At 37.9% G+C, this 27,824-nt stretch overlaps 1 protein-coding gene across 23 annotated transcripts in view; it reads right to left on the bottom strand.

Moving 5' to 3' along the window:
• The window catches only part of SOX6 (SRY-box transcription factor 6), a 451,605-nt gene that overhangs the window by 238,543 nt on the left and 185,238 nt on the right, over positions 1-27,824 (bottom strand). For all 23 annotated transcript variants that reach the window (XM_048853489.2, XM_048853504.2, XM_048853488.2 and 20 more), the window contains one exon: positions 15,140-15,350. In XM_048853489.2, the coding sequence (XP_048709446.1) occupies positions 15,140-15,350 (211 nt within the window). The remainder of the gene's footprint in view (positions 1-15,139; positions 15,351-27,824) is intronic.

Genomic DNA, 27,824 nt, shown 5'->3' with positions numbered 1-27,824 from the left:
TTGCACTGAATCATTTGGAGTTTTGCCTCAGTAAGGACTGCTGGTTTGGGTCCTAAATACCAGAACAAGTCAGTATTTTTTCATATTTGTAATAGATAACTCTACTTTCATTCTCTTTTAACACTGCATTACTTAATCTCTCAATGGGATTCAGCAGCAATATTACTTTAGCACCATTGTGTACTGACAAAAACGTTTTTGTTTGTGGCTCATCGAAAATGGAAAGAAAACTACATTGCTTATTAATATCTGCTGAATTGTTCAAGAGGATTTTTAAGATACAAGTTAAAAAAAATCCATAATTTCAATTTCTCCTTTTCATTTAATAGTAGACATTCATTAGGACCCACACACTGTAATAAATTATAATAATTTCAAACAAGAATTAAATTACTAGGTACCTAGTGAAAGAGCCATTTTTTCGTAGGTACCCTGTAATCTAACTGTCAGATTTAAAAACTATTCCCAATCAACTCTTCACAACATTCACATTTATTCATCTATGTTAAATTAATAAAAGGTGTGAATAATACTGACAAAATTGATCATTATTGTTCATGAAGATTTAGAAAATTATAAGGTAATCTAAAATGTAAAAGGAATTGAGGGAAACTGTTAAGGTTCTTATAAATAAATTCATTCTTCGCTTTTTTTCCCCCAAATCAAGAAAGAAACTTCAACAAGACTTATTTAAATTGACTACAGAAGCTATTTGATAAATTGCACACATTAGAACATAAACTACTTTACACTATTTTTAGGGGGCTTTATTTAAAAAGTATTAAAAGTTTACAATGGCTTTAATGCAACATGAGACTTCATCCAAAAATATTAAAAAGTGATGTTGAAATAATACCAAATGTCAGTTTCAATACAGAGTAAATAAGGCTTGATTCTAGATGGTACTGTGCACCTCACAGGTGATCCTGAGCAAGGTCAGTTCCCACTGAAGTCAACAGGATTTCAAGTCATTCAGAATCTCACCCTTAGTAGAGTGATTTTAAAAAAACAGAGAGAGTATATCCCCCTCCTTACGTATAGAGACATAAAATTAATGTTGAGTTAAACACATTACACAATCAGTCTTCCTTCTCACATAGATGTCATCAGTTCAGCTATCAGAAGTAACCACTAAATTTTGTTATAACCCTACAAAAATCCAATACAATCTCTGTAACAGGCTATCTTGTCCTTTGTGCATTTGCCATAATTCCTATCATCTAACCTTGCTGACCCTCCTCCCCCTTAACTGGGATCCCTGCAGATAAAGTAAAGCATGCCAACATCTGTTCCCATTCACACCAATTTTAATTTACAAAAAGAGCTTTTCTATTTTCAGAACAGGCTCCAGAGCACAGTGACAGATTTAGGGCCTTTAACGGGGTTGCATTTCTGGTGTGTCAGCATTTCATACTCACTATGACTCGATTCTCAAGGAATATACCAGGGGGAATCTGAGGGGTTATAACTACTTTAAGGATGTTTTCCTTGTCGCAATTCTATTTATCACTTAGCTAAACAAAGGTTTAATGTCATTTAATGAACCACTATTGGTGCTGCCTTGACCAAAATATTGCGGTCCCAGGAGTATTGATCCAAATGGGATCTCTTTCATTCTATGCAATTTCAGGTGTGTTTAATTCCTTCCTCAAACACACATCTTTCCATTTGTTTGCTAATGGTATTTAAGGGAGGTATTTTCAAAAGCATTCAGTATCACATCGACGTAACTATGCTCCAATCTATGTCTGCCCACATTCACTTTAATGAGAGCAGAGATAGGCCAGTGCTGAGCGCTTTTGAAAATTCCATCCTAAATCTTTCCTGCCGGGCCATACACCAAATGTTGCAATATCTAACCACCATTTACTAAAGTTTGTCTAACTGGAATGCATTTACAGACTCCTCATTGCAAAGCTAAGAAAGTTGGCCATCCTTACCACAATGTAGTAAAGTACAAACACTGTGAATAACATGATAGTTTTATTGTCATACATAATCCAATGCACAAAGTGTCACAGAAATCATTTTGTAGTAGTTCAGAATAAGGTTTTCAGTCTACTTAGAGCTTTTTAAGATATACAGTATGAAGAGCAACTTGGAGAAACAATGCACAAGTTGTGTTGTAATCACATAACAGCTAAGACATGAGCAGCTGAGCAGAAGGAAGATGGGCAATGGAATGCCATATAGTAATCAGCACTGTTGACTAATCAGAATTTGAGACACTAGAAGGTAATAAGGGTATTATAAAGAATGGCTTATTGAAGGAGCAGCTGTTTATGTGTAGCTCACTGTTTAAATGAGTTCCACTAGATTGGCATGGCATGTTTTGGTGAAAATGTTTCATTCCTTGAAAAATGATTATTAGAGCAGGAACAGCAAGCACTGAGTAAATGGCAAGTATTTGAATATCAAGATACCAAATACACTAAGAGAAGCAGTTATCTGGGTGTTTGGAACCCCTAAAAATGGGATAAATTTAGTGGGTCTGTAAGTTACAAAAGAATATTCATTACTTAAGGAAAGCCTAAATGTCATCTTTGTTAGCCTCCACCACTGAGTGTTGTTGCCATGGGCACAGAAGCTGAGGTGGCTATGAAGGGTAATATACAGGGATCTGAGGGGAGGGGAAACAAGGCAAAGTGTAAATAAGAACATCTACTGGGCCATTTTACAGTATTTAAATTTGCACCACCAGCCAAAAAACACAATAAATAAAATCTACTTAATTTACAAAATAAATCAATTTTAATATCCCTAGACACAAACATATCACAACAAAAAATATTGCTATGAGCTAAACTAGGAAAATCTAATTAAATAATGTTAAAACAGCAAAAAATAGAAACAATATTCAAAAGCACAACACTGAAAACAGACAACTCACCATAATTCTCAGACATAATCATCTTGTTCAAATCTATTTGTCATACAGTTGTTCAACAGTTTGGGGGGGTTGGCTTTTTTTTTTCTTTTCAGAAAATTAACTTCTGGTTTTGCTTCCAAAAACATCTATAAACTGTTTGGAGCATGAAAGAAACTGAGTAATACTGCTGGAAATTTATCATAATACAGTATTTAAAATATTCTACTTTGGACAGCAAGAGCTTGGTAATATTTAAAAGCAGTCAGCAAGCAGTGGAAACTCTGATATCTTTTGTAACAGTTCACATGTCAAACTGGCAAAGTGCCCACCGTGTACAGCAGAAAAATCTATTTAATGTCTGCCCCACAAGGCGACATGAGGCTTGATTGGCAGAAAGCAGAGAGTGGCTTTTGATCATGTGTCCTAACAAGCAGTTCCAGCTCCTGTCTCTTCGGCTGAACGGCTCCACATTACCTATTCAAACAGAAGTGACAGGCCACTGCACTACTCTTTGGCTCTAGTCTCACGCAGTGGGAGCTATGCTGAAGACAGAGCCACTGATTAAATATATCACTTTTTCAAGACAAGCAGGTTGTCTGAATCAAAGCTGGACAGAATAGACTCAACATTATTAAGAGAGGATATAAAACTGGAGTTGAGTGATGTTAGGCCAGTTTGTACAGCCTCAGGGATTCACAGACTGACAAGGGGAATAAGAAACAGCAGAACTCATACAGCAGGGTCAGAAATTAGCTGTGACACCTTGGCCATTTTCCCATCACTTCAGGGCCACTGTGTTTCAAATCCTATAGTCTCTTTTTGGCTTTTTAAAAAAACTATTTAGTAGAAAAATACACAAAAAAAGCCTGGACTATTATAGGTTACAAATTTCAGTCTTAATAGAACTAAAATCCTGCAGCCATTCCGCATTATAATAATACAGTGCTTTCCAGTTACCTGGTTTCTTTCTGAGTTCGTGATATACTCTTAAACTGAATTAAAACAATGTTTTCAGAGTGTTTTACTACTGGTATAACACTGGCTAAATTTGCTAATAAAGATTAACAGGGAGATAGAAAAGTGAGGAAATTATTAAATAGAAATGTTTATTAAACTGTCTTTTTTTGTTCACTAACAATACATTTAATTTGATGTCTGAAGTTACATGTCTTACAGTAATTTGTTCTATGATTTGGTATTTAGGCAATGCAATGCAGTAGACAAGATAACCTTATCAAGACATTATACCATAGGAACAAGAGATATGATAAACATGCAGAAACAAATGTTCCAAGTGAATTATTAATTAACTGACTAATTAAAGATATATCAAAACCATTTAATAAAGCTGCAACAAACAAATTTACATAGACAAAAACAAAAACAGTTCATAAAGGAAACTTAGAATCTAACATAAAGAAAGCTTATTATAATAGGTAACACATTCAGGTACTAGGTCTTTAACATTCCTTCTGTGCAATTCAAAATCCTCTATAAAATATTAAAACAATGGTGCAAATGTATGCAAACTGTGGTAGAATTATTCCTGGGGTAACGAAGTTAATAGAGTCACTCCATGAATGAATTTGGCCCAGTGCCTCTGGTTTTCACTAGCAAGCTCTTCTGATGCTTTATCAAACCTCTGCCCTTTGTGTTAGTTTTTGTTTCACTGTAAATATTTAATGGCAACCTGCTTGTTACATATTTAAGATAGGAGAGGAAGTGTTAATACCTGTACTAGGATCCAGACACATTTTAAGTATCAGACTGGCAGATAAGTTCAAAGACACATTTAAAGAGCAAAATTCTGCTTTCATTGGTACCCTCAACAAATACAACATAGTCGTAAATGACACAGAATTTGGCCTTCAACTTTGTGGGAAATTAATAGGAATTTGTACCAAAGAGATCACATATATGGATGGGCTACTGAGTTTTCAGTTACATTTTGCCACTTCCAGGACTACACCTTGTAGCATTCAAAAATACTAGACTATGAAAATGTCAACTTGCTTGTATCGTTTTCAGACGGATAAAGTACAAAACAGTACAAGTTCACTGAAGCTATAAGTGATGTAAAGATGATGCCCACAGCTCAGAGTGTGATACAAGTCAAATCAAATCAGCTGAGAATCACATGAAAAAAGCAGGTGATTGAAGAATTTAAGCTGATAACAATGCATTATAACTGCATTTCAAAATACAGCAAATAGTTATGTAAAAGCTGCCTTACTCTTTTCTCTCCAAAGCATTAATAATAAATACAACAATAAAAAAGAAGAAAGCAAATAATTGTTTATATATAGGGCACCATGCCCAGAAACTTCTTGGTACTTAACCAAATATAACTAAAAATACACTCTGATTAATAAAAGACAACAGTTATTTAATAAATTCCACAACGTTATGCTGCAGAACAGGACATTTTGGCATGGCTTTGCATGATTGGCTGTCTGTGCTGAAGAGCAGACCAAGACTGGAATAGCATGGCTGTTGTTGGTCAGGACTGAGGTATGTTAGCAGAACTGTCTGGGGATGTTTATGCAATATTTGCCTACACTAGTGCATCAACCACAACTATTATGCTCTCCTTTTCATGAATCTCTCTTAACTACTGCTCTGTGACTGCTCTGCTATGTTATTAAAGAAAAAGGGAGGATTCTGACATGCATGTCTATTAACTCATTTCATTTTGGTTATGTCTTGGAGTTCAGTATGCCAATGAGCACATAACGAAGGAAGCTGTCTAACTGGATACAAAAATTAAAAGGATTCATCACAACATGTATAGGTGGCATAGAAAAATTTAGCCCAGAAAACTGGATGATGTTTTGTTTCTGATTCCTACTTTGTGTTCACTAGTAATACAATATACACTGGGACGTGAGAAGACAGAGGTTGGGCCAGAACTTGAATTACAGATCTAAGAGGAGCTCATGTAGGGTTTGATCCTGCTCCTACGGAAGTCACTAACAAGGCTCCAATTGACTTCAGTAGAACTGGATCAGGGCCAGAATGCAGTGTGAAGGGCTGTAAGATCAACAGATGGACAAACCGAATCCACGTGCATAAGGACATAACCTTGTTAAAGTAAAAGGCTTTCTTATTGCAGGGCTGAATTTGGCTGATATACTCTGAAGAAGAAAAATACTGTTAACAAGCTGTGATCTAAATTTTATTAAACTAAACTAAATTGTTCCTTGTTAGAGAGAGAAATTCAAAACCACATTTCCTCTCGCCCATAAGAAGACAATCTATGAGAGTACATATTTTTAACAACATATCCTTCATGTTGTAACACTCAGGAGGAGAAACAATCTCCAAAAAATATTTAACTAGCATTAAAAATATCTTCTAAATAAAAATACCTAAAAAGAATTAACTGATTTCATCCAGTGCTTAATGGCTTTTAATAGTAAACAAAAGTAACACTGATGTTGAATAGATATGGTTTCCTTAACGTAAAATTTGTTTGGGGTTAATTAGCACAGCTGAGGATTAATCTTAATAATTTTATGTTGCTTACACTGGAGGTGGTTTTCCACAAGCCTGCCAGCCAACATCGCTCATGGAGGAAGTGGCATCTTGTATTTTCAGACTAAACCACAGAGGTGAGAGCAGATGCTCCCCCTGCAAGCTGAGATGGGCAGCCTGATTGTGTAGCTGCCTCCTTCAGCCAGGCGGCAAATGCCTCTGTATTTCGCGTAGCAACATTATAAAGTTGTCAACATTATTTTTAAGTAATGATAAGGTATCTAAACCAAATACTGTATAGGAAAATAAGGAATATATCAGCCTTTTAAAGGTACACAACACTGAGCATTTTTACTGTCGTTTCTTTAAGAAAAGCAAATCTAATTAGTTGTGTCTCTAAAGTGCACGCCTAGCATTTTTATTATGTATTATAACATTTTGCTCAGAGGTGACATTTTTATTCTGACAAGCACTGTCTGGAGAGCTCTCAATAAATAATACATTTACAATTTTCAGTAAATAAGCAGTGGACACAAATCGTTATCCTTACTTACAGCTGCCCCGCTGTAATAGTGCTTTTACGAGTAAGGTGACTATTCAGTCTAATGCAATACTCTCAGTGCTGGAAAGATATTTTCATTCATTACCACAGTCACAAGCACTTAAAGCACTTTTAGGCCCTGTTACAAAACAGCAGGAATGCCAGAGCAAATCGGACTAACTAAAACTAAAGTTCGTCATGAAAGAAACCAGAGGTTGTTCACCTAAAAAACTTGAAAATTCACTTGCATAAAGGTTGATGTACATGGTGCTGAAGCCATCAAAAGAACATAAATATTTTCTTTAGAGATTTTTATATTAAAGCTGATAATTGTAAAAAAGACGGGTTTCAATTTGGCCCGTAATATTAATTTGCTAAATCAAAACCTGACTACAGCATGTACTTCAGTTCCTATCTTAAAATATTTTCTGATCATAATATTGTTAGCTTCACAGTACACTAGAAACTGCAGTGAAGTTTGAATTTAGTTATCTGCTGCCGAGTCCACACAACTGAAGCAGCTTCGCATGTTTTTATAGCTGTTACCTCAATCATGTTCTTAGCCAGGGAGCCTGATTTTCTTTCATTTGTATCCATTTACACTGGATTTGCTCTTATGATTCTTCTAAGGGAAGAGCAGGCTGTTTAGACAGCTCCTTGCATTTTCTTATTTGCTCTTACGGTGCTTATAATGTAACTAATAGGTCTTTGATTCAAATATTGCATAGGTAGGTAGGTCACAGAATACATGATTCCTAAAAAGCATCAGAAATGTAGGGGAGTGTACTGCAACAAACAGATGAAATAGTATTTGATAGAAAAGCTGAGACATTTTATCATGTAGTCAAAAATGTAAAATTCTCTCTTTCTACTGGTGGGGCCTGAGGGAAAGAGGTTTAATGAAGTTGCAGGCAAAGACAGAAGGTGGAAACTAGAGGCACAGGGATGGAGAAGAAGATTCAAGGAGGCTAAGAGAGGAAGTATCACTGGGGAGGAGCTGGTTGGATATACTCAGGAGGTGATGACATTTAGAGGATCCAGGTTCAGGTCAGTTTAATCCATTCCTGCCTACGAGGCAGTCTATAGCTGGAGCTCAGAGAAACTAACTGAAGAAAGACAGCAATGTTGGGAGTCCTAATAAAAAGAAAACAGAAAACTAATTCCTGATTCAAAAAGCAGAGAACCCAACCAGAGGAGAAGCCATTCTAGATCTACTTCTAATAAGGAACCAATTGAGATAACTGGGTGCTTTCTGCTAGTGTCCCTCAATTATTTGAATTCAGCCTACTAAGAAATGGTTTCATAGGACATAATGTCCCTTTCTTTAAAGGTATGGCTAATAACATTTAAAATCCACAAGTATGAAACAAGGCTGGAGCCCCCCATAACTACTATAATTAAGATACAGAACAAAGCTACAATTTCTTCATAAAGGAAGAAAAAGCAGTGAAAATGAGTGACTAAAGTGACTGTGAGAGACCACACAAAGATTTGAGGGTAAAAAAGAACCTCAAAGGGGAATGGACAGATGCAGAGAAAAACACAGGGGACTAGAGACAGTCAATCAGCATATAGCAAAGAGGTAAGCTATGCAAATACAGAATGAAAGGGGGAAGTGTCCTCCATGTCTTTGCCCTACCCTTTGTCTGTCATGTCTATTTAGACAGTGAACTTTATGGCACAGAGACAGTCTAGCACAACAAGGTCCTGTTTTTGATTGGTCCAGAGGCACTACCAGAAAAAAATCATAAATAATAGTAATAAAAAGAGGAACAAGAAAGGCCTCTACAAATCTAACACACCGGGCAAAAAAGGAATGCTAGAAAGAGAAGAGGCTCATTCAATAGAAGAAAGTACAAATCAGCTGTGATTGTATAAAGACTGAGTTACTGAAGTGCTTTATTCCTTTTGAAATAAAGAACTGTTAGTAAACACAGAAAAACCATGACAATACAGCTGTTGATAAAAAGCAGGTAAGAGACTATGTACAAATGTTGACCGAATACATGACCATCTGTGAATTGATGGGAATTTGCTCACAAATTTTTGGGGATGATCCTGCACCATTTTAGACAATGGGAACTTTACCACTGACTTTCATGGGCATAGGATCAGGCCCTCCCTCTATTACCAGCAAGTATTTGTGAAAATTCATGGAGAACAGGGCAGGTAGTATATGACTGATATATAGCAAATTGTTCAGTATATGTGAATTGTACCTAGCACAATGGGGCCCCCCAAGCCTTGGTTGGGGCTTCCAGGAGCTACCACAAAACAATTAATTCCTATCACTTTGGATAATCCTAACTTCAAACTATAGTAAAACTATGAAAAAAACTGTTCAAATATAAAACCATCTGTAACCATCCAGAACCCATGAAGAATATATAATGCATATCTATTTAATAAATGCCAAATATTTTAGGACAGACAAGAATGTGGCCTTATTCAATGGAAACATTGGGGGTGGGAACATGGCAGAGACATAATTGTCCAACTGGAATTAAATCCAGCCATTACTCTTTAGAAAAGTTCAAGGACATATTCAATGCCGACAAGTAGCTAGGAACTCAATTCTTTGTCTCATCCAAAAGATAAAATCTCCTTGAGCACTATGTCCTCTAACACTATGCTGGGATAAGAGTTTAATATTAACTCAGGAAAAAAAGAATAGCATCTACTCACTCACCAGAATTTCCAAAGGGGCGGGGGGGGAATGATGGTTGTCTACAAGTAGCTGTAGACTGTAAAAAATAATTAGGGAGGGAAAATTATCAGGGTAATCATTGGGGGTATAACTAGGAATCATGCAGAGAAAACTAAACAAAAGAGCATTCCAACTAAATATAGGGGACAAATAATTCTAAAAGTGAGCTCTCTAAGGCTATGGGAACATCTCCCAAGAGAAGTGATGGAAGTCCTGTTGCTTGAAACTAAACTGAAAGGGCTACTTATGGATATACTGTTGGGATCAATCCTTTAATACCTGTGGGAGGATGAACAAACAGTGTAGAACTGAAACATTTCTTTCATTCAGTATGGTATGGTATGGCATATATACGGTTTTTGCAAGCGGAGTAGATTCATAAACCTATAATTGAAATGTAATGACAATAGCACACTTATAGACCACACTGAATTGTCATATATCTTTGTGTAATTCCCAATGAAATCAATGTGAATTGCGCACATTTCCATGTACTTTGTTCTGTATGCATCTTTAGTCCTATTATCAAATACCTTTTTGTTTTGTTTTGTTTTGCTTTGCTCTTAGTTATTTTAGTATTATCTCTCGAATTTTTACCCGCAAATGAAGGGTCAAGAAAGAGAGTTGAAAAAACACTGATTATCTACATATATAGTGCTTTAGTAATTTACATATCTATCATATGTCATACATATATACATGTATATTATCTATTAAGGTGTGTTTAATATATATTTAATATACATTTAGACATGTATGCATGGTTAGCTCCATGATACATATATATTTAGGGAGAGTGAGAGCACCTGCATACATGACAGATAGTAGAGATGGATACAGTAATATACCGCTATTTATATAGAGGTATGTAATTCTACCCTGAATGGTAATTAAAAATCTCTGACTTTAGCATGTCCAACTCTGGTCTTCAGTGATGAAACAAGAATGGGAAGCAGTTTATAAAAAACTTGTCCTAGAATTTTGAACTGAGCTTTGCTGAAAAATGATACTGTATACATCACACAGAATCAAGGTCAAAAGTGAAGTAGGACTCAAGGCCCTGAGTAATGAGGGCTTAGCACTTAGCAGAAATGACACGTCCAGTTTCCAGCTCAGGAGTGCCAGCTGACTGGCCATACTAGCATTCCATACCTATGGAGTTGCACTGGTATCAACTCTGAAGGGAAATCTGCCCTCCAACCTACAGACAAGATGTGTGCTAGTAATTATTACTTTTAGAGGCTTAGGATGAGGTACAACAGAATGTCTGATTGGAACCTTTGCCTCGAAGTAGGCAGACCAAACAATGGAAATATATCACATAAGAGCAGTAATAAGCTATGTTTTGGAAGTGACTTCTCTTATTGGAAGGGTGGGGCGTGTGGAGGGGAATTGGGAAACATATGTTTGACCAGGGTGCCAAACATGTACACCCTTCATCTGAAGACTAAAAAGAAAGAATGTTTCTTCTTCACTGGAAGACACTCTTTTTTTTAAAAGAAAATCAACAAAAAGCCCTCCCCAAAACACTGTCCAGTGCATTTTCTTGTATAGAAAATGTAAACAAGTTAGTATATTGAAATTATCCAAAACTCTTAATGTTTGATATGACTCAGTTAAATTGGACATCTGGTCTCATTTCTGACCTCTTATACCGCACAAGAACACATTTCAGCAAGTCTTTATGTACTCAGCTAAGTGACTTGTAAACACTGAATAGAATTTTATTATTTTTATATTTAAATTCTACCACATCTATTTTCTTTCCAAATCATTAAAAATTAAGTCACAGGCTGTTTTAATGTACAATCTGCACAAGGCCTGGGTTGGGAACTCATTATTATTTGAGTTTTGCAGGTGATGGTCTTTTTCCAAATTACATGTAACTCAAGAAACTGACCTAAGATATGTTTAGTCCTGCATGAGGTGCTTATGTTTGTAGTGTGATACACGAGGCATGATACTGGCTGAAGCACTATTATTAAAGAAAGATTAAAACAGCTGTACATTATGCTGAAGCATTCACTCTTTCCTTTGCAGACAGACGGTCCTGGATTACAAGCAGCACTTGACCATTTAAATCACTACAACAACCAAATTTAACCAGCTGGGCCATATTCTCTTAGGCAATGCCTGTTGACTTCCTCGGTCGCAGCTGCTCAAATGAAATTCTGATTAGACAACTTATTTTCAGAAGCCAAAGGCTCTGATTAAATATATTTATTTAGACATGATAAAGTCTTTAAACTCATATCATTTTCTCACAATTACGAGTTGTTGTGGGGTCTAGAAGAACCATATACAGGGATGGCTGACATTTTATATTTGAAAACACACTCCCAACTATGAAGCACTTTGCATTGGAGGTTCACGCTAATCCTAGCCCATATTCCTCTGGTAGACCAGAAATTTTGTGAAGTTAAAGGAAACATGGGGGGTGTTACTGGTCACAGCAGGGGACTGCAAATCTGGAGCTCTGGATTTATATCCAGCTCTACTACCAACTCACTGCATGACCTGGCAATATCCATCTAGGACCTAATCCAATTGATCTGTTGACTTAATGGAAGTAGAACAAGGGCCTATAACCTTCCTATGACAAAGTTTCCTCCACGTAAAACTGTAAAAAAGGACTATTTACCTACATCATTAGAGTGATAAGAGACTTAATTTGTTTGTAAAGTCCTTTGAGAAACACAGAAGAAAAGCCCCACAGAATTAACATAGTAGTATGCAGTAGGAGTTAATACTTCCTCTCCACTAAATTCATTGAGTTATTGTATTATGATGACCCTCATTTACCAAAATTAGCAATTAATAGACAGTAGCTTTTGAATTTTCTGGACTAGGAACAGTGTTGAACTAGGTCATGACTATATCAGGGCTTAGTATGAGGACTTTTCAGCAGCCCTGGCTGTATATCATCTTCAGAAGAACTGTGGACTCTAAACAAGTCTATTTTGATGGTTATTTGCTGAAAGACAAACCTTTTGGGCCCAGCTATACTTAGGCAATTATTTGGTCATTTAAAAGAAAGGGTATGCTACAGGAAAAAATGTGTTTACTAGCCTATGTCTCATTCCTGCAACTGATTCAATACAAACACAGGGTCTGCCCATACATAGTCAACTGCAAAATCACAGCCTTAAAACATTTAATTGAAACTAGTTTTTAAATGTTTATTTTATTCAGCTCAAACAAATGTGAAAAGTTGTGGATCGCCATTTTGCATTACCCATACGTTTTTCAGGTTAACACTGAAGCAGGTCTATTCAGCATTTTGCTATTTCACATGCACAGGTACCCAAATCTGCCACAATTACAATCTATTTCTACCCAATATAAAAACTGACAATATCTGAAATTTTGGAGCATGATACATTGCACAACTGCAAATATTTGCTGAAAATTAATTTTCCATAGTCATTGATTAAAAAATAGTACAAATTGATGCCTAACAATTATTTCTTGCAATAGTCAAGTGACCTTTCTCTGTAAAAGTAGCTGGGCAAAACATGAAAATAATTTAACATGAAGATGTGGTCTGCCACTTTTGTGCCAAAATAAAGAGGCATTAAAATGAACAGTGCTTTAGAGTTCGCTGTTCCTCAGAAAGCAAGATATTAGAAATCATGCAAACACTCTTCCTCATGGGAATGTGGAGCATGGAGAACTCTTACATTCAGTAAAAAGTTGTCTTTTTTTTTGTATAAAGTACCTGTTTAGATTAAACCAACTCTAGTATATACTAATAAAGAGTGAGGATAGAAAAGACACCAGAATTAGTAGGAAGACAAGTTAAAGTGCTTAACCCATCACATTAAAACATTAACTGTAAACTATGCACATTTGGTTTTGCACTCCACACAATGTACTTTTGGAAAAGTCTTAGCGGTGGTGTCAATATGATCAACAACAACTTCAAATTCCAGCAGCAAGTATGAGCCAAGAAGCCTTTGATTAGCATGGAGTGCAGAACAACTGTTAACTGACTGTAAAAAATGATTTTGCCAAAGTAAAATTTAAAATAGTTTCCTTGTCTAGCCATCAAACTTAAGAGATAATTTTTAAAAGAATGATCTTTACAGCTGAAAACAGACAGATGGTTCTCAAAAATCTGGGACATTCTTTGGAGACGCTTCTCCAGCTTAGGAAATGACACCTTTAGAACACAGTTAACTATGTGCTTGTCATTTAAAAAGGATGCCAAGAAATGTAGAAACCTTCATAAATCTACCTCCCTGCATATTTTCCCATATTGAAATAGGTTGTTTCAGTTTTAATGGATTTCTACACAGAGCCTAAAGATCTCACCGCATCCCCTTAAAAGCCTGTGAGCCAAATCCTCAACTCCAGGATGTTACAGCCCCCTTATTCCTGAAATACCCACTAATTGATGGGGGAGATGGAAGACTCTGCAAGTGTCCTTCTCTCGCATGTTTTTTCCCCAGATTTTTCATTGCAGGGGGCAGGACTTGTCCCACTGCAGAAACATAACGGTGTCTACTTCAGGATCCTCTGACTCCCTGAAAGTTTGTTGTTGTTTTGCCAGAACACTCCCTAAGCAGGAATTCCATGGCAAGGAGGCAGAATAGGAAAAGCCTAAGGACATAGAACTGTGGCTTCTCCACTGGAGTCTAGGTGAAGGGATATTAGGTTATGAGCACCCGCTGCTCTAACCCACCCTCACTCTGACATACATACCAACCACCTCTTCTTTAATACAGATGCTATGCAGGTCTCCCCATGGGCTCAGGGACTGGGAAGATGGTGCCATAGAGGCTGCTGAGGCTTCACTACACATGAAACGTGAAGATCTCTGTGTAGAATCCATCCATGTGCAGATCTAGAAGGATGAACTCACTTCCCCAATTCTATTTAGTCCTTATTCAGTCAAGACTCTCATTTAAGTCACAGAGGATTATTCAGACTAAGAACTGAATATAAGGTGATTCATTGCCTCATGATTTATCCCTATTTTTGTATTTCCTTTTCACATATGCACATATGTTTTATAAAATGCATTTCTTCAGCCACAGATCTGGATCTATAGGTCAGAGCTAGCTCCTCCTTACCCTTAGAACAGTTGCCTACCTTCCTAGATGCAAAATCTGTTACGAATAAAGTGAAGAAAGATGACAATTACTGAGATAAAATTAAATAACTAATGTTCTTCTGCACTTCTGTTGTTTAAAACAAATATTTTTCTCTTAAAAGGAGAAAAAAATTACTGAAATGTATCCATGAACATGATGAGAGCAGCTAGAAATTCATCATGATTTTTTAAATAAGCTAAGGCATCATTTAAGCTTAAATCTTTGCTTTGACTCATAGGCATCACCTAAAATTCAGAAAGTTTTAGAAAACAAGAGATATCTGTCTAACATGCCTAATGGATCACAAACTGCCATTGCCATAGTAACTGTGAATAACTTTTTCCCAGTTATTGCCAATTATGCACTTCTCTGGCTCTTGATACCCCACACATTCTTTAAGGCATAGAATCTGTCAGAAAAAATATATTACAATAGTCTTAGCCTGCACATACCTTCTTGTTCAGTCCTGGTCATTTCCTCTAGTTTCTTCTGTTTCAATGTGTCCACCACATCGGCAAGGCTTCCTTTGCGGCGTTCTGGAGTTCCAAAATTAACACTGGTCATTAGCTCACTGCGATCGCGACCTCCTTCGTCGGGCTTGTGTGGTGAGGTAGAGGTATTCCGGAAGGAATATAGGGAACATAACTTATTACTCTCTGACTCCTGCAAAGAAACAACATCACATGAAAACACAAACTATTCCACTTGTTTCTGCAATATTTGGATTAGATGACAAGTGAAGGTATATAAATATTACAGTGAGCTGTTTACAACAGTAAATTAGACAACTGTCTCTAAATTCCATGCTAAGGAATGGTCCTATTACCCATGCACCTGCAGGGATCCCCCAGTTCCCCAGGGCAAAATGCAATTTAAGGAAGGTGGTGGTCTTATAGAAGTTTAGTTGCCTCAGTTACAATGTTTGATCATGGCCCCCCCTCTTACTTAAGCCCTGCCTTGTCCATGAGACTCAGCTTTCACACTTCCCTCTTAAGATACAGAATATTTCCTACTCAAAGAATGACAGATTAATTTTTTTGTGAGAAATGATCTTTTGCAATTTGTTTCAATGAATGCTTTAATTCCTCTGGAGTCTTCTCCTGGTTTGCGTAATTTGCATGTTGATCCCTTACATTTAGTATCAATGAAGAAAGCACAAGAGAGATCAAAATTAAAAACATTGGGCCAAATCTTCAGCAGGTGTAAAGCAGCATAGCTCCACAACTTCAAAAGAGGTAAGCCAATTCATAAAAATATAGAGCTGGAAGGAACCTCAAAAGGTCATCTTGTCTAGCCACCCAGGCTGAGGCAGGACCAAGTATACCTAGACCACCCCTGACAAGTGTTTATATTACCTGTTCTTAATAACCTCGAATGACACATTCCACAATCTCCCTTGGAAGCCTTTTACAGTTCTTAACTATCCTTATAGTTTGAAAGTTTTTCCTAATATCTAACCTACATCTCCCTTGCTGCAGCTTAAGTCCATCACTACTTGTCCTACCTTCACTGGACATGGAGAACAATTGATTACCATTCTCTTTATCACAGCTGTCATAAATATAAAGGGAAAGGTAAACACCTTTAAAATCCCTCCTGGCCAGAGGAAAAACCCTTTCACCTGTAAAGGGTTAAGAAGCTAGGATAACCTCGCTGGCACCTGACCAAAATGACCAATGAGGAGACAAGATACTTTCAAAGCTGGAGGGGGGGAGAAACAAAGGTTCTCTCTGTCTGTGTGATGCTTTTGCCGGGAACAGAAAGGAATGGAGTCTTAGAACTTAGTAAGTAATCTAGCTAGACATGTGTTAGATTCTGTTTTGTTTAAATGGCTGAGAAAATAAGCTGTGCTGAATGGAATGTATATTCCTGTTTTTGTGTCTTTTTGTAACTTAAGGTTTTGCCTAGAGGGATTCTCTCTGTTTTGAATCTAATTGGTGAGGATTTTTATCAAGCCTTCCCCAGGAAAGGGGTGTAGGGTTTGGGGAGGATTTGGGGGGGAAAGACATTTCCAAGTAGGCTCTTTCCCGATTATATATTTGTTAGACGCTTGGTGGTGGCAGCAAAATAAAGTCCAAGGACAAAATGTAAAATAGTTTGTACCTTGGGGAAGTTTTAACCTAAGCTGGTAAAAATAAGCTTAGGGGGTTTTCATGCAGGTCCCCACATCTGTACTCTAGGGTTCAGAGTGGGGAAGGAACCTTGACAACAGCCCTTAACATATTTCAAGACTTATCATGTCACTCCTCACTCTTTTTTTTTTTTGGTCAATTAACCTTTCCTTACAGGTGAGGTTTTCTAAAACTTTTATTATTTGTATTGCTCTCCTCTGGACTCTCTCCAATTTGTCCACATCTTTCTTAAAGTGTGGCACCCAAAAGTGGACAGAGTATTCCAACTGAGATGTCACTGGTACCAAACAGAGCAAGACAATTACCTGCCATGTCTTACATACGACATTCTTGTTATATACCCCAGAATGATATTAGTCTTTTTTGTGATTGCATCTCATTGTTGACTCTTATTTAATTTGTGATTCACTATAATTTCCACAATACTACCACTTATCCAGTCATTCATAATTTTGTATTTGTGCATTTGATTTTTTTTCTTAAGCACAGTACTTTGCACTTGTCATTACTGAATTTCATCTTCTTGATTTCAGACCAATTCTCCAATTTTTCAAGGTCACTTTCAATTCTAACCCGGTCCTTCAAAGTGCTTGCAACTCCACCCATCTTGGTATCATATGCAAATTTTATAAGCAAACTCTCCACTCCATTAATGAAAATGTTGAATATTACCGCACCCAGGAAAGACCTCGGTGTGACCCCACTAGTTATATCCTCCTAGTTTCACAGTAGCACACTGATAATTACTCCGACTACAAACTTTCAACCAGTTATGAACCCACCTAACAGCAATTTAATCTAGACCACACTTCCCTAGTTTTCTTACGAAAATATCATATGGGACCGTGTCAAAAGCCTTGCTAAAATCAAGACATATCACGTCTACTGCTTCCCTTCCATATCACGTCTACTGCTTTAGGGGGGAGGGATAGCTCAGTGGTTTGAGCATTGGCCTGCTAAACCCAGGGTTGTGAGTTCAATCCTTGAGGGGGCCATTTAGGGATCTGGGGCAAAAATTGGGGATTGGTCCTGCTTTGTGCAGGGGGTTGGACTAGATGACCTCCTGAGGTCCCTTCCAACCCTGATATTCTATGATTCCCCCAATCCACTAGACCGGCAACCCTGTCCCAAGAAGGAAATTAGGTTGGTTTGGCATGACTTGTACTTGAAAATTCATGTTGGCTTTAACCTGTTCTTTCCCTATTCTGGCTTGTACTCCCTTCCCCCCGTTGTTAATATTAATTCTGTTAAGCATCTCGTCACAATTAATTTTTATAGTGATGCTTGAAGTAAAATATGCATTAAACATCTCAGCTTTCTTCATGTCAACTGTTGTTAGCTCCCTTTCCCCACTAAATAGAGGACCTACACTGACTTTCATCTTTCTCTTGGGCCTAATGTATTGATAAAACCTTTTCTTATTGCCTTTTATATCCCTTGCTAGGTGTAACTCATTTTCTGCCTTCACCCTTCTGATTTTGTCCTTACATGTTTGTGCTATTGTTTTGTATTCATCCTTTGCAATTCGTTTCCACTGTCTGTATAATTCTTCTTTGATTTTCAGGTCATTACAGAGCTCCTCATGGAACCCTATTGGCCTCTTACTAGTCTTCCTGTCTTTGCTTTGCAATGGGGTAGTTTGCAGCTGTGCCTTTAATATTTTCTCTTTCAGAAACCGTCAGTTCTCCTGAACTCCCTTTTCTCTTAGATTTTCTTCTCATGGGACCTTACCTACCAGTTCTCTGAGTTTGTTAAAAACTACTTTTTTTAGTCCTTATTCTACTGCTTTCCCTCCTTCCTTTCCTTAGAATCATGAAATCTATCTTTTATGATCACTTTCACCCAAATTTCCTTCTATCTTCAGGTTCAAAGGAACAGAGAAAATCAAATGAATACACATAATTACACTGACCATATGATAATGCATACATGGACGCTCATGTATTGCTCCTTCAGTCTTTAGGTCATATCATTTTCTTACCGAACAAAGATTAGAATACTTCTGATATACATAACTGGAAGTAACTTTACAGACTTAAACAGATAAGAGTGAACAAACAAATGAATTTTAAGATAAAAATAGTCATGTATACTGATATGTATGAGTATTGGGATTGTGTACATCAAATGGGATATTTGCATAACTTAGACAATGAAAATTATATGCTATGTCAGAAATAAATATGGCATCTTTCTTGGCAATGGGAAGAAATCAGTATTTTGCAAAGAAGCTAAAAACTAAGCACCAAAGAGCTCCTGCTAATTTCTTCCTTTTGTTGCTCTCACCATGTTGCCCACCTTTGAATCCCTTAATTGGCTTCTTCTCTTGCTGTATTAAACTCAACTCCTCAGTCTACTGCCCAAGGCCCCCATCTACATCTCTGCTCTCATTTTCTCTTAGTACCATTCACTGAAATGGATATAAGACTGGATTCTCAAATCTCCCTCTTAAAACCTCTGCACCAAAAACTACCCAGGCCCTCCACTTCCCCAAATTATTGCTCTGTGTCTTAATTTTGTTGATTTTATCTAGATAAGATTGTGAACAGTCTGGGGAAAGGAATATGTCTAGAAACTCTGTAAGTTTCAAGCACTATACTTACAATAAAATAATACTAATAATAGTAATATACTCAAGGCTTGATAGAAAATGTGTTAGTACTATTGAGAACCATTCCCCTAATGCCACTGCAAATGCACACCATTCACAACAATAGTATCCTTACTACCCTTGGAGCTGAGGTAGTACTAAGTAGAATATTTGCTGTGAAGTGTCCCCGGTGAAATAGAAGTCTGAAGAAAAAAGTGACTAGACAAATTAATAATGGCAGACATAAAACCCTGCTCCAGCCTTAATAGGATTAAGAAGTGGCTGTGCAAAACTGCAGAATGAACAATACAAACAACAAACAAGTAGGGCAAGGTCTACTGACGACCAAGAAGATGGTGATGCCAAATCACCATCTACCAATGTAATATATGTTCATCATGGCATTATTACCATCATCTACAAAGGAGGGAATATTTGATAGCTATTCTGAAAATGCATTTGTTCACTGTTATGGGGTGTGCTCCCCACACTCACCCTGAAAGGGTTAATGTAGGCCAGAGGGACCATTTAACCCTCATACACTGCCACAGACATGGCCCTGGACTGGAACCCAGAGCAGAGGGTGGACCTTGGTTCCCCTATCAGCCACTGAACAAGTGACATAGTTGGGGCAATGATCATGAAGCATATCCGGGACCATTCATCCCAGTCACTGAGGGAGTGACTCAGCCAGGACAGTGGACTTAAACACGTTTGGGATGCTGTAGAGGAGTCTGATGGAACCTCAGAAGGGGAGGACTATTGTGAGTTGGCCGGAAGGCTAAATCACAAAGACATGGTGCTGCAGGTCCTGAGGAGCAAGAAAGGTCCCACAGAACAACACAGCAAGACAACAGACCCAATCCCCAGAGTGCCAAGGAGGAGCCACCCCTAGTGGTGATTAGTGACATTCACCAACATAGAAAACTAAGCACCATAACAGCAGCAGCAATGGCAGAAGTCATGCCAAGATCAAATTCAAGGAAAGGTGACATTGTGTCTAATTCTCTACCCCTATTTTTCAATCTACTGGATCTGAATGAATGTTTTGCCTGATCCAGTGTTATTCATGACAGGAACAACTATATAACACAGTGTCATACACAACATTTGGAGTTTAGATGGTCATGGTGCCATGTGGTTTGTCGCTTAAAGATGATGATTTTCTTATGCAGAAAAGTTCAGACCTTCGCCAATGGCATTAAAAATGTTACACTTCCTAAAAAAAATTTTTCCAGAAAGCATCTTTTGATGTTTTTTCCATTGAAAAACTTGAGCTCCTAAATTATGTTTCTTTTATAACATCATTTTTGAAAATTAGCCATTTAAAAGGACATTCTTCTAAAGAAGCAAAGAGGAAAAATATGCTTAAGGTTAAACTGAGGATAATAGATGTTTCAGTGTTATCCAATCCTTTGGAAAATAGGCCCTGCTACCTGTCAGTCAAATCCTCTTCACAGCACATTGCCCAAATGACTGAGCCGTGTGCTAGGAAAGACTACAGCAATGTAGGAGGGAGGGGAATTATTGCCCAAAGGCCAATGCTCCACGGCCACTACTGAAGCACCAGAGCTGCAGTAGGCCTGCAGACATGCTCCATCTGCAAGGACTGGGAATCCAGCTGGTGGATTTGCAAAATTGCAACACCTCTCTTAGTCCCCAAATCCCTTCTGAGCAGCCATCCACACAGTCTCTCTCTACGCAGCACACATATATTGGTTTAGTGCTTAAAATGTACCATCTTCCTGGGGTTTGCTTTTATTGTTAACTTAAACATCAATATAACAGTAAAAACATAACTGGGTTCAAAAAAGAATTCAATAAACTCACGAAGGATAGGTCCATCAATGGCTATTAGCCAAGATGGTCAGGGATGCAACCCTATGTTCCAGTGGTCCCGAGACCTCTGACTGTCACCTGACTGGATGACGGGGAACAGATCACTCAATAAATTGCCCTGTTCTGTTCATTCTTTTTGAAGCATCTGGCACTGGCCACTGTCAGAATATAGAATTCTGGAATAGATGGACCATTAGTCTGACCTTGTATGGCCATTCTTATGTTCTTAACAGCAACAAAAAGCAAAGCATAAGTCTCAGCCTAAACCTACTCCCAGAGCTTGGTTTTTTCCCTGCAGAGCTTCTCAGTCCATCCTAATTCTTTCTGACCCAAAGCCCACTGAAGTCCTTAGGAGTCATTCTGTTGACTTCAATGGGTTTTGCACCAGGCCTTCAGAGAAGGATGCTAACTTTATTTATACCTCTTAGCTGGAGATAATAGACTCATCTAATCTATAGAGTAAGCAGAAATAACAGAGTTCTAGCACCTAACACCCTGCCCCACCTTGATGGCATTCATGGAATGAGTCCAGCACAGATGTTCCCTGGGATGCAAAGGTTGAAGCCTATATATGCTAATGTCTCCATATTCTAACACAACTGAACAGCATGCGGAACCACAATGTTTGCACTTTGCCCACAAACCTACATCCCCACAAAGGGGAAGGGACAGAATTTGCTCCTGTGAAAATGTATATATTTACTGGGTAGAGAAGAAGTGATAACCTGTGAGCATGAAATTGGGTTGGTTCAAGTAATAATTTACAATAAACCACTTTAGGAGAAAATCCTGAGAGGAATAAAAACCTGTGTTCCCGGGACTTGATGGCTCTGGAATCCCCAGAATTGGGATCAACATAAGGACTTCCCCATTCACAGTTCCAAAACTGAACTGACACTTTAAAGACACCTCCTGCCCCCAAGGATGAATTCCCGAAACTCATTTGCCTCTGGAATTAGCAATTGGAAACGGAATAGCTGAGGAGTTAACAGGAAAACTGCACAAGCTGAAAGGTATTCAAGGGATTAAATGGGCAAATGGAAAGACTGAAGGCCAGTCCAGTGTAAATACCTTATCTAATAATAGCAGAACTATGTCAGAAAAATCTAAATGGCTATGCATTTGGGACAATAATTTCTGAAAGACCCTACTAATAAGAAAGATGTCAAAGTTAAAAAGGAAAAAGCTACAAAAGACATTTTATAGCTATCCCACTAGCATATCCTGTGTATATGCAACTGACTGCATTGCGTGCATTCCAATTAGAAGAACAAGCTGATCTCAAGTAAAGAAATAAACTAGACAGTGGGAGAAACAATGGGCCAAGGAAGGCCTTTCAAAGACATTTTCACTGAGACAATGACCCACCTGTGAGATCTGCTAGTTGAAAGGGAGTTCCTACTAGAGTAATGATTTATTATTTGCTCAGCTAAGGAGCAAGTTCCCAAAGGATTCCCACCTGTTGGATATTTAAAAATTGAGTGTCTTTTCATTTTTTTCTCCTCAATGTCTCAATCAGTTTTACTTAAAGAGCATAATGAGCCTTTAGTAGAAATTCGGAAGGTAAGTGTGTAGAAGGCCAGTGTTCCTCACCCCATAAGAGGAAAAGGGGAAACTGGTTCCCTTGAAGCTACAGAGAGTTCTGTAGGGGAAGAGATCCTACCCTTTTCTGGCTAGCAAGCTTGATCTTCCTGTGTGGTAAGGAGTGTCTTTATTTCCCCAACATGTGTGCCAAGGAGAGAAAAGAAGGGGTGCCACGCAAGGGGATCTTTTCTTTTTCCATATAGGCTGGAAGAAATGGTGGGGGGAACAAAAAGAAAAATGCTGAGTCAGAATCAACTCAAATATTGCCCACTGGACAGGCCTAGCAGAGCAAGGCAGATCTACAGTGCTGATGAGAATTCCTAGTTCGGTTTAATTTCTGTCAATACTGCTGAGAGTAACTTATGATAGGGGGATGGACAAAAGAATGCGAGAAGCTGGGAATGGGTGATAGGGGATGAATCACTTGATGATTACCTGCTCTATTCATTCCCTCTGAAGCATCTGGCATTGGCCACAGTCGGAAGACAGGATACTGGGCTTGATGGACCTTTGGTCTGACCCAATATGGCTGTTCTTATGTGAGTATCAACTGAAGATATTCAGACATAGTCTGATGACCAAATACAGGCAGTATTCAAGCTGCTCAGCAAACTAGTCAATTGATACCACTGTAAACACTCTCAAATTTTAAAAAAAATGGTTCTTTTACAGTAAATTAGATGTTTATGACTAAGCTGGAAATAGTATCTTTAACTCAGGTCACTTTCTTTGAAAGTTCATTTTCCAAGGTAAAACACTAACTGATTTCAGTGAATAAGGATTTCAAGGTTGGGTAAAAAGACAAAATAGTGGAAAAAATGCTAAATAGCAAACTTGCAGTCTATGCAAAAATGGTGGATTTTATTTAGAGTGCACTTTAGCAACCAAATATTATGAAAATCTGGCAGAATGAGCCTACATTATTAACTACTGCATTAATATTAATTCAATTCCAAATCAAGAAATAGGAAAACAATATTAAAATCTTCATAAACCCACAATAGTAAAATATTATTTCCTCTGGCTGAGAATCATATTTCCCTTCTAATGGGAAGAGAGAGTTGAGAAAAATCCACAGATGTAAAATGGTAAATGTGATGCAAACTAGTCCTGGTAAAAGTATCATTTACTACAAATAATATAGTAAAATCCACTTTTTCTTCTCACTTTAACCTAAGCTGAGATCTGGTAGAGAATGCTCACTAGGCTTTTAATAAAATCCTCCCACTCACACATTATTACTAGTTAATAATAAAGGAATTATACATGCTTATATCAGACTATAGAAGAAGTGCAGAATTTTTCTGATCCTGAATCACAGCCTGTTCATTATCTAAAAATCACCCAAAAAAGGTGACATTTCAGGACAAACTCTTAATAACAGGATCAATAAAATTGGCAGATGGCTTATGATAAAGAGGTGCATGATAAATTGTAATACCCTAAGCAAGACTTTGTATTTTTAAACAGTTTTTCCCTGGGTGGTGGTGGGGGTTTGTTTGTTTTTTGGGTTTGTGTATGTTTTTAAATTATCAATTGCAGGATTGACTGTACTTGAAATTCTATTGTCAAGCAACCTAGAAAGACAGAGATCCAGTCTTAACCACTGAAATTCAACTACTTATGGCCCAGTGGGGACAAGCCATTGACCTGTGCTTAAAAATGCTGGGTTTTAATAGACAAAGTAGATGCTGAGCCTTGATCCTGCTCCCTCTGTTGTCAGTGACAAAAGTCCCACTGCCTGCTATACACCTCTTATTTTTGCCTGGTTGGAAAAGGCATATCTGCTGTAGCCTGTGCTCAGGGAACAATAACTTGGTCCATGAAATTTTCATGGAAATTTTTCACTTTAGTTGAAATTTCCAAGGTTTTTATTTGTAAAAATGAAAACATTTTTCGGGAACGTTTTTGTTTTTCAAAAACCAAATGGCTTTTGGTATCAGTTTTTCATTAAAAGATTGAAAACATTTTGTGAGAAAAATAAAAAAAAATGAAATATTTTCAAAATTTCCAGCAAAAAATAACGGGTATTTTACCAGCTCTACTATAACATAGTAAGTCCAATCATAGTAGAAAATATTTAAAATATATATTTGTTATATAAAATATTAATTTCCTTGCCAGCCCATGGACACATGCAAATAAGGACAGAAAATGGCCCCAAAATGTCTTAAATGAGATAAACAATGCAACCCAGCCTGGGCAAAGCACCCTTATACTAGATAAAATACCCATCCATGGTCATAGAACCTGAATCCCTAAACTGACATTGATGAACTCCAGGAAAATAAAATAATTTTACAAAAGAAACTATCAGTTCATGAATGCTACGATGCTACTATGCATTGAACAATCAAGGAAAGGATGGTTGGTACACAAAATCAAACCTTCAGTAAGCCCATATACTGCTGCCCTAATGCACAGAAAGATTGATGAGGAAGCACCATTTGTGTTCTTGGTACAGCATAATACGGCTTTCTTATGTGAATCCTTGGCCCTTGTTATACCTGGCAGTATCCTTCATTAGCTAATCACAGGGCATCATGGAGAAATATGTGGCACTTTTACGGGTCTTCCCAGACTGGGAAGGATAAACAGTGATTGGCCTCTCCGGTGGGTCTTTTTGGAGCTCCCGTGAGTGGCCCAGGCAAGAGCAGTTCTGCCACAGGCAGAAATAATGTCGGAACAGTTTCTATCTATAATCCCAGCCTGAAAAAGAATGAAAACTATTCCTGGCAAGTATGTGTTATGTACTCCATAATAGTTCTTTTAAAACCCTTACATTAGGGTAATATGTATAAAAGTTTTGGCACGCATTTTACACTGAGGATCTGAGGCATATATGGTAAAAATCTCCACAAAACTTATTTGAAATTAGTACATTTCAAATTTAAATAGTTAACTCTAAAAATAAAAATAAAATTAAATAAATAAAAGCAATTAGATCAATATCTTAGAGCAATCATTTGCTACATTTCATATTTTAAAATCACTGTCGTTCCAAGTTACGTGCCGTAAGTAGAAAAAATCTTAAGCCCTACAACATATTTTATTTTTTTTGTGAAAAGATGGGTTTAATAAGAATTTAATAACTACAATTTTCTCAGTACTGAAAAAAAAACTCATTTTTTATGTGCCAGATTCTAGCACACTTACTTTTGTTAAGTTGTCTGTTATTCTGTTAGTAGTCCCATTGGTTTCAACGGGACTACCTCATGAATAAAGTACTAGTCCACATCTGGCCCACCATCCCTGACCTCAGTGTCTAAAGACAGTTTTACAAAGCAACTAAAGTGACATTTCTGAAGCTCTTTCATTTCTAAAACAGAATACATACACATGAAATGACAGTTCCATCTCCGAAACACTGTAGGGCAGAACACAAAGAAGAGAATGGTTTCAGAGTAACAGCCGTGTTAGTCTGTATTCACAAAAAGAAAAGGAGTACTTGTGGCACCTTAAAGACTAACCAATTTATTTGAGCATAAACTTTCGTGAGCTACAGCTCACTTCATCGGATGCAGTGAGCTGTATCTCAGGAAAGCTTATGCTCAAATAAATTGGTTAGTCTCTAAGGTGCCACAAGTACTCCTTTTCTTTTTTTAAAGAAGAGAATGTAATTGACACCATGCAACATACAGCATGTTTATATCTTAGCTTTAACTTTTTTTAAAAAGATCCTCCTCTTATGCTCACTTATTTTCATAAACACTAATGGGTGTACTCAGCCTTCCATACAAACACATCTCCCATTAATACTAACAGAACCCTACATTCCTATTTTAAACATTAGGAAGGAAAAATAGACGCCACATCCTGGACTTTGCAGCCTCACAGTGAAATGGATCCTGCAAACTCAGGATGAAATATTCCAGCTTCCTCTGCTGAAGGCCCAAACTCCACACTGGAATTATTGTGATTCTGCCCTGTTGTTGAGGTCGAAACCAAAGGGTTACATCTTGGGACTCTGCAGCCTGGTGCACCCCACAGAACCAGACTCCATGGTAGTTCTCTATTAGGGACTATGGTGAAGGCTGTGGGTGGGCCAGCAGTTTGGTGATGTGCATGTGTCACAAACCCTAAGCAGGAAAAATGCAGAAAAGTCTGTGGTCACTGATAGAGGACCGCCCCCAACCTTTATTCTAGTTCTTGTATTTTGTAAAGGGCACATATATTTTACCCTCTATAACAGGAGTGGCCATACTTATTTACCCTCCGAGCGCATACAATAATCTTCAGAAGTTTGAGAGCCACAAGACACGCACAACCTGCCCCACAGGACGGTGCCTGCCAAGGCACAGGGCTTCTTCCCCAATGCCCCTCCGTGGGGATAAAGTCCTTAGACTCACCCCTCCCTGTAGGGCAAAAGCCCCAGTCCCACCACCCCAACATAGGGCAGAAGCCCCCAGTCCCACCACCCCAACACAGAGCAGAAGCCCAGTCCTACCACCCCGATGTAGGACAGAAGCACTGAGCTTCTCCCCACCCAGTCTGGTAGGTGGAGAATGAAGGGCGCATGAGGAGCTCCACAAACAGCACTTTAACTGTAAGAAAGCCACATTCAGCTCCCGAGCCACAGTTTGGCCACGCCTGCCCTATACAGATGAGAGAAGACGCGATATTGTGGACAGAAACAATAGGCAGAAGACTCCAGAAAATTAGGGAAAAGTGTTAGTTTATAATGTAAGAGTTTAACTTTAATTACAAATTTTCAAACTTTGATTGTAGGCTGCTGACTGTCAATCCTATCTTGTTCAAAAGCCAATGAGAAAACACAAACTGTTTCCACGGGAGTTCAACAAAAGCAATAGGATGAATGGCCAGAAAAAGTGGAAAACAAACATTAGTAACATAAAATGTGTTTGTTGCAGTCCTTTATTTCCATGTGGCTGAGGCTTTTCTGCTCTAAAGGGATATTTATCAGTCTGTGCATTGAATGGGACACATGTAAACACCCCAGGAAAGTTGGATATCCACAGTGGTTTTTATTCC

This window comes from Caretta caretta, chromosome 6 (assembly GCF_965140235.1).
Source record: "Caretta caretta isolate rCarCar2 chromosome 6, rCarCar1.hap1, whole genome shotgun sequence".
Taxonomy (NCBI): domain Eukaryota; kingdom Metazoa; phylum Chordata; order Testudines; family Cheloniidae; genus Caretta; species Caretta caretta.
The sequence above is the reverse complement of the archived record's forward strand: the minus strand, read 5'-3'. Positions and strand labels throughout refer to the sequence as shown.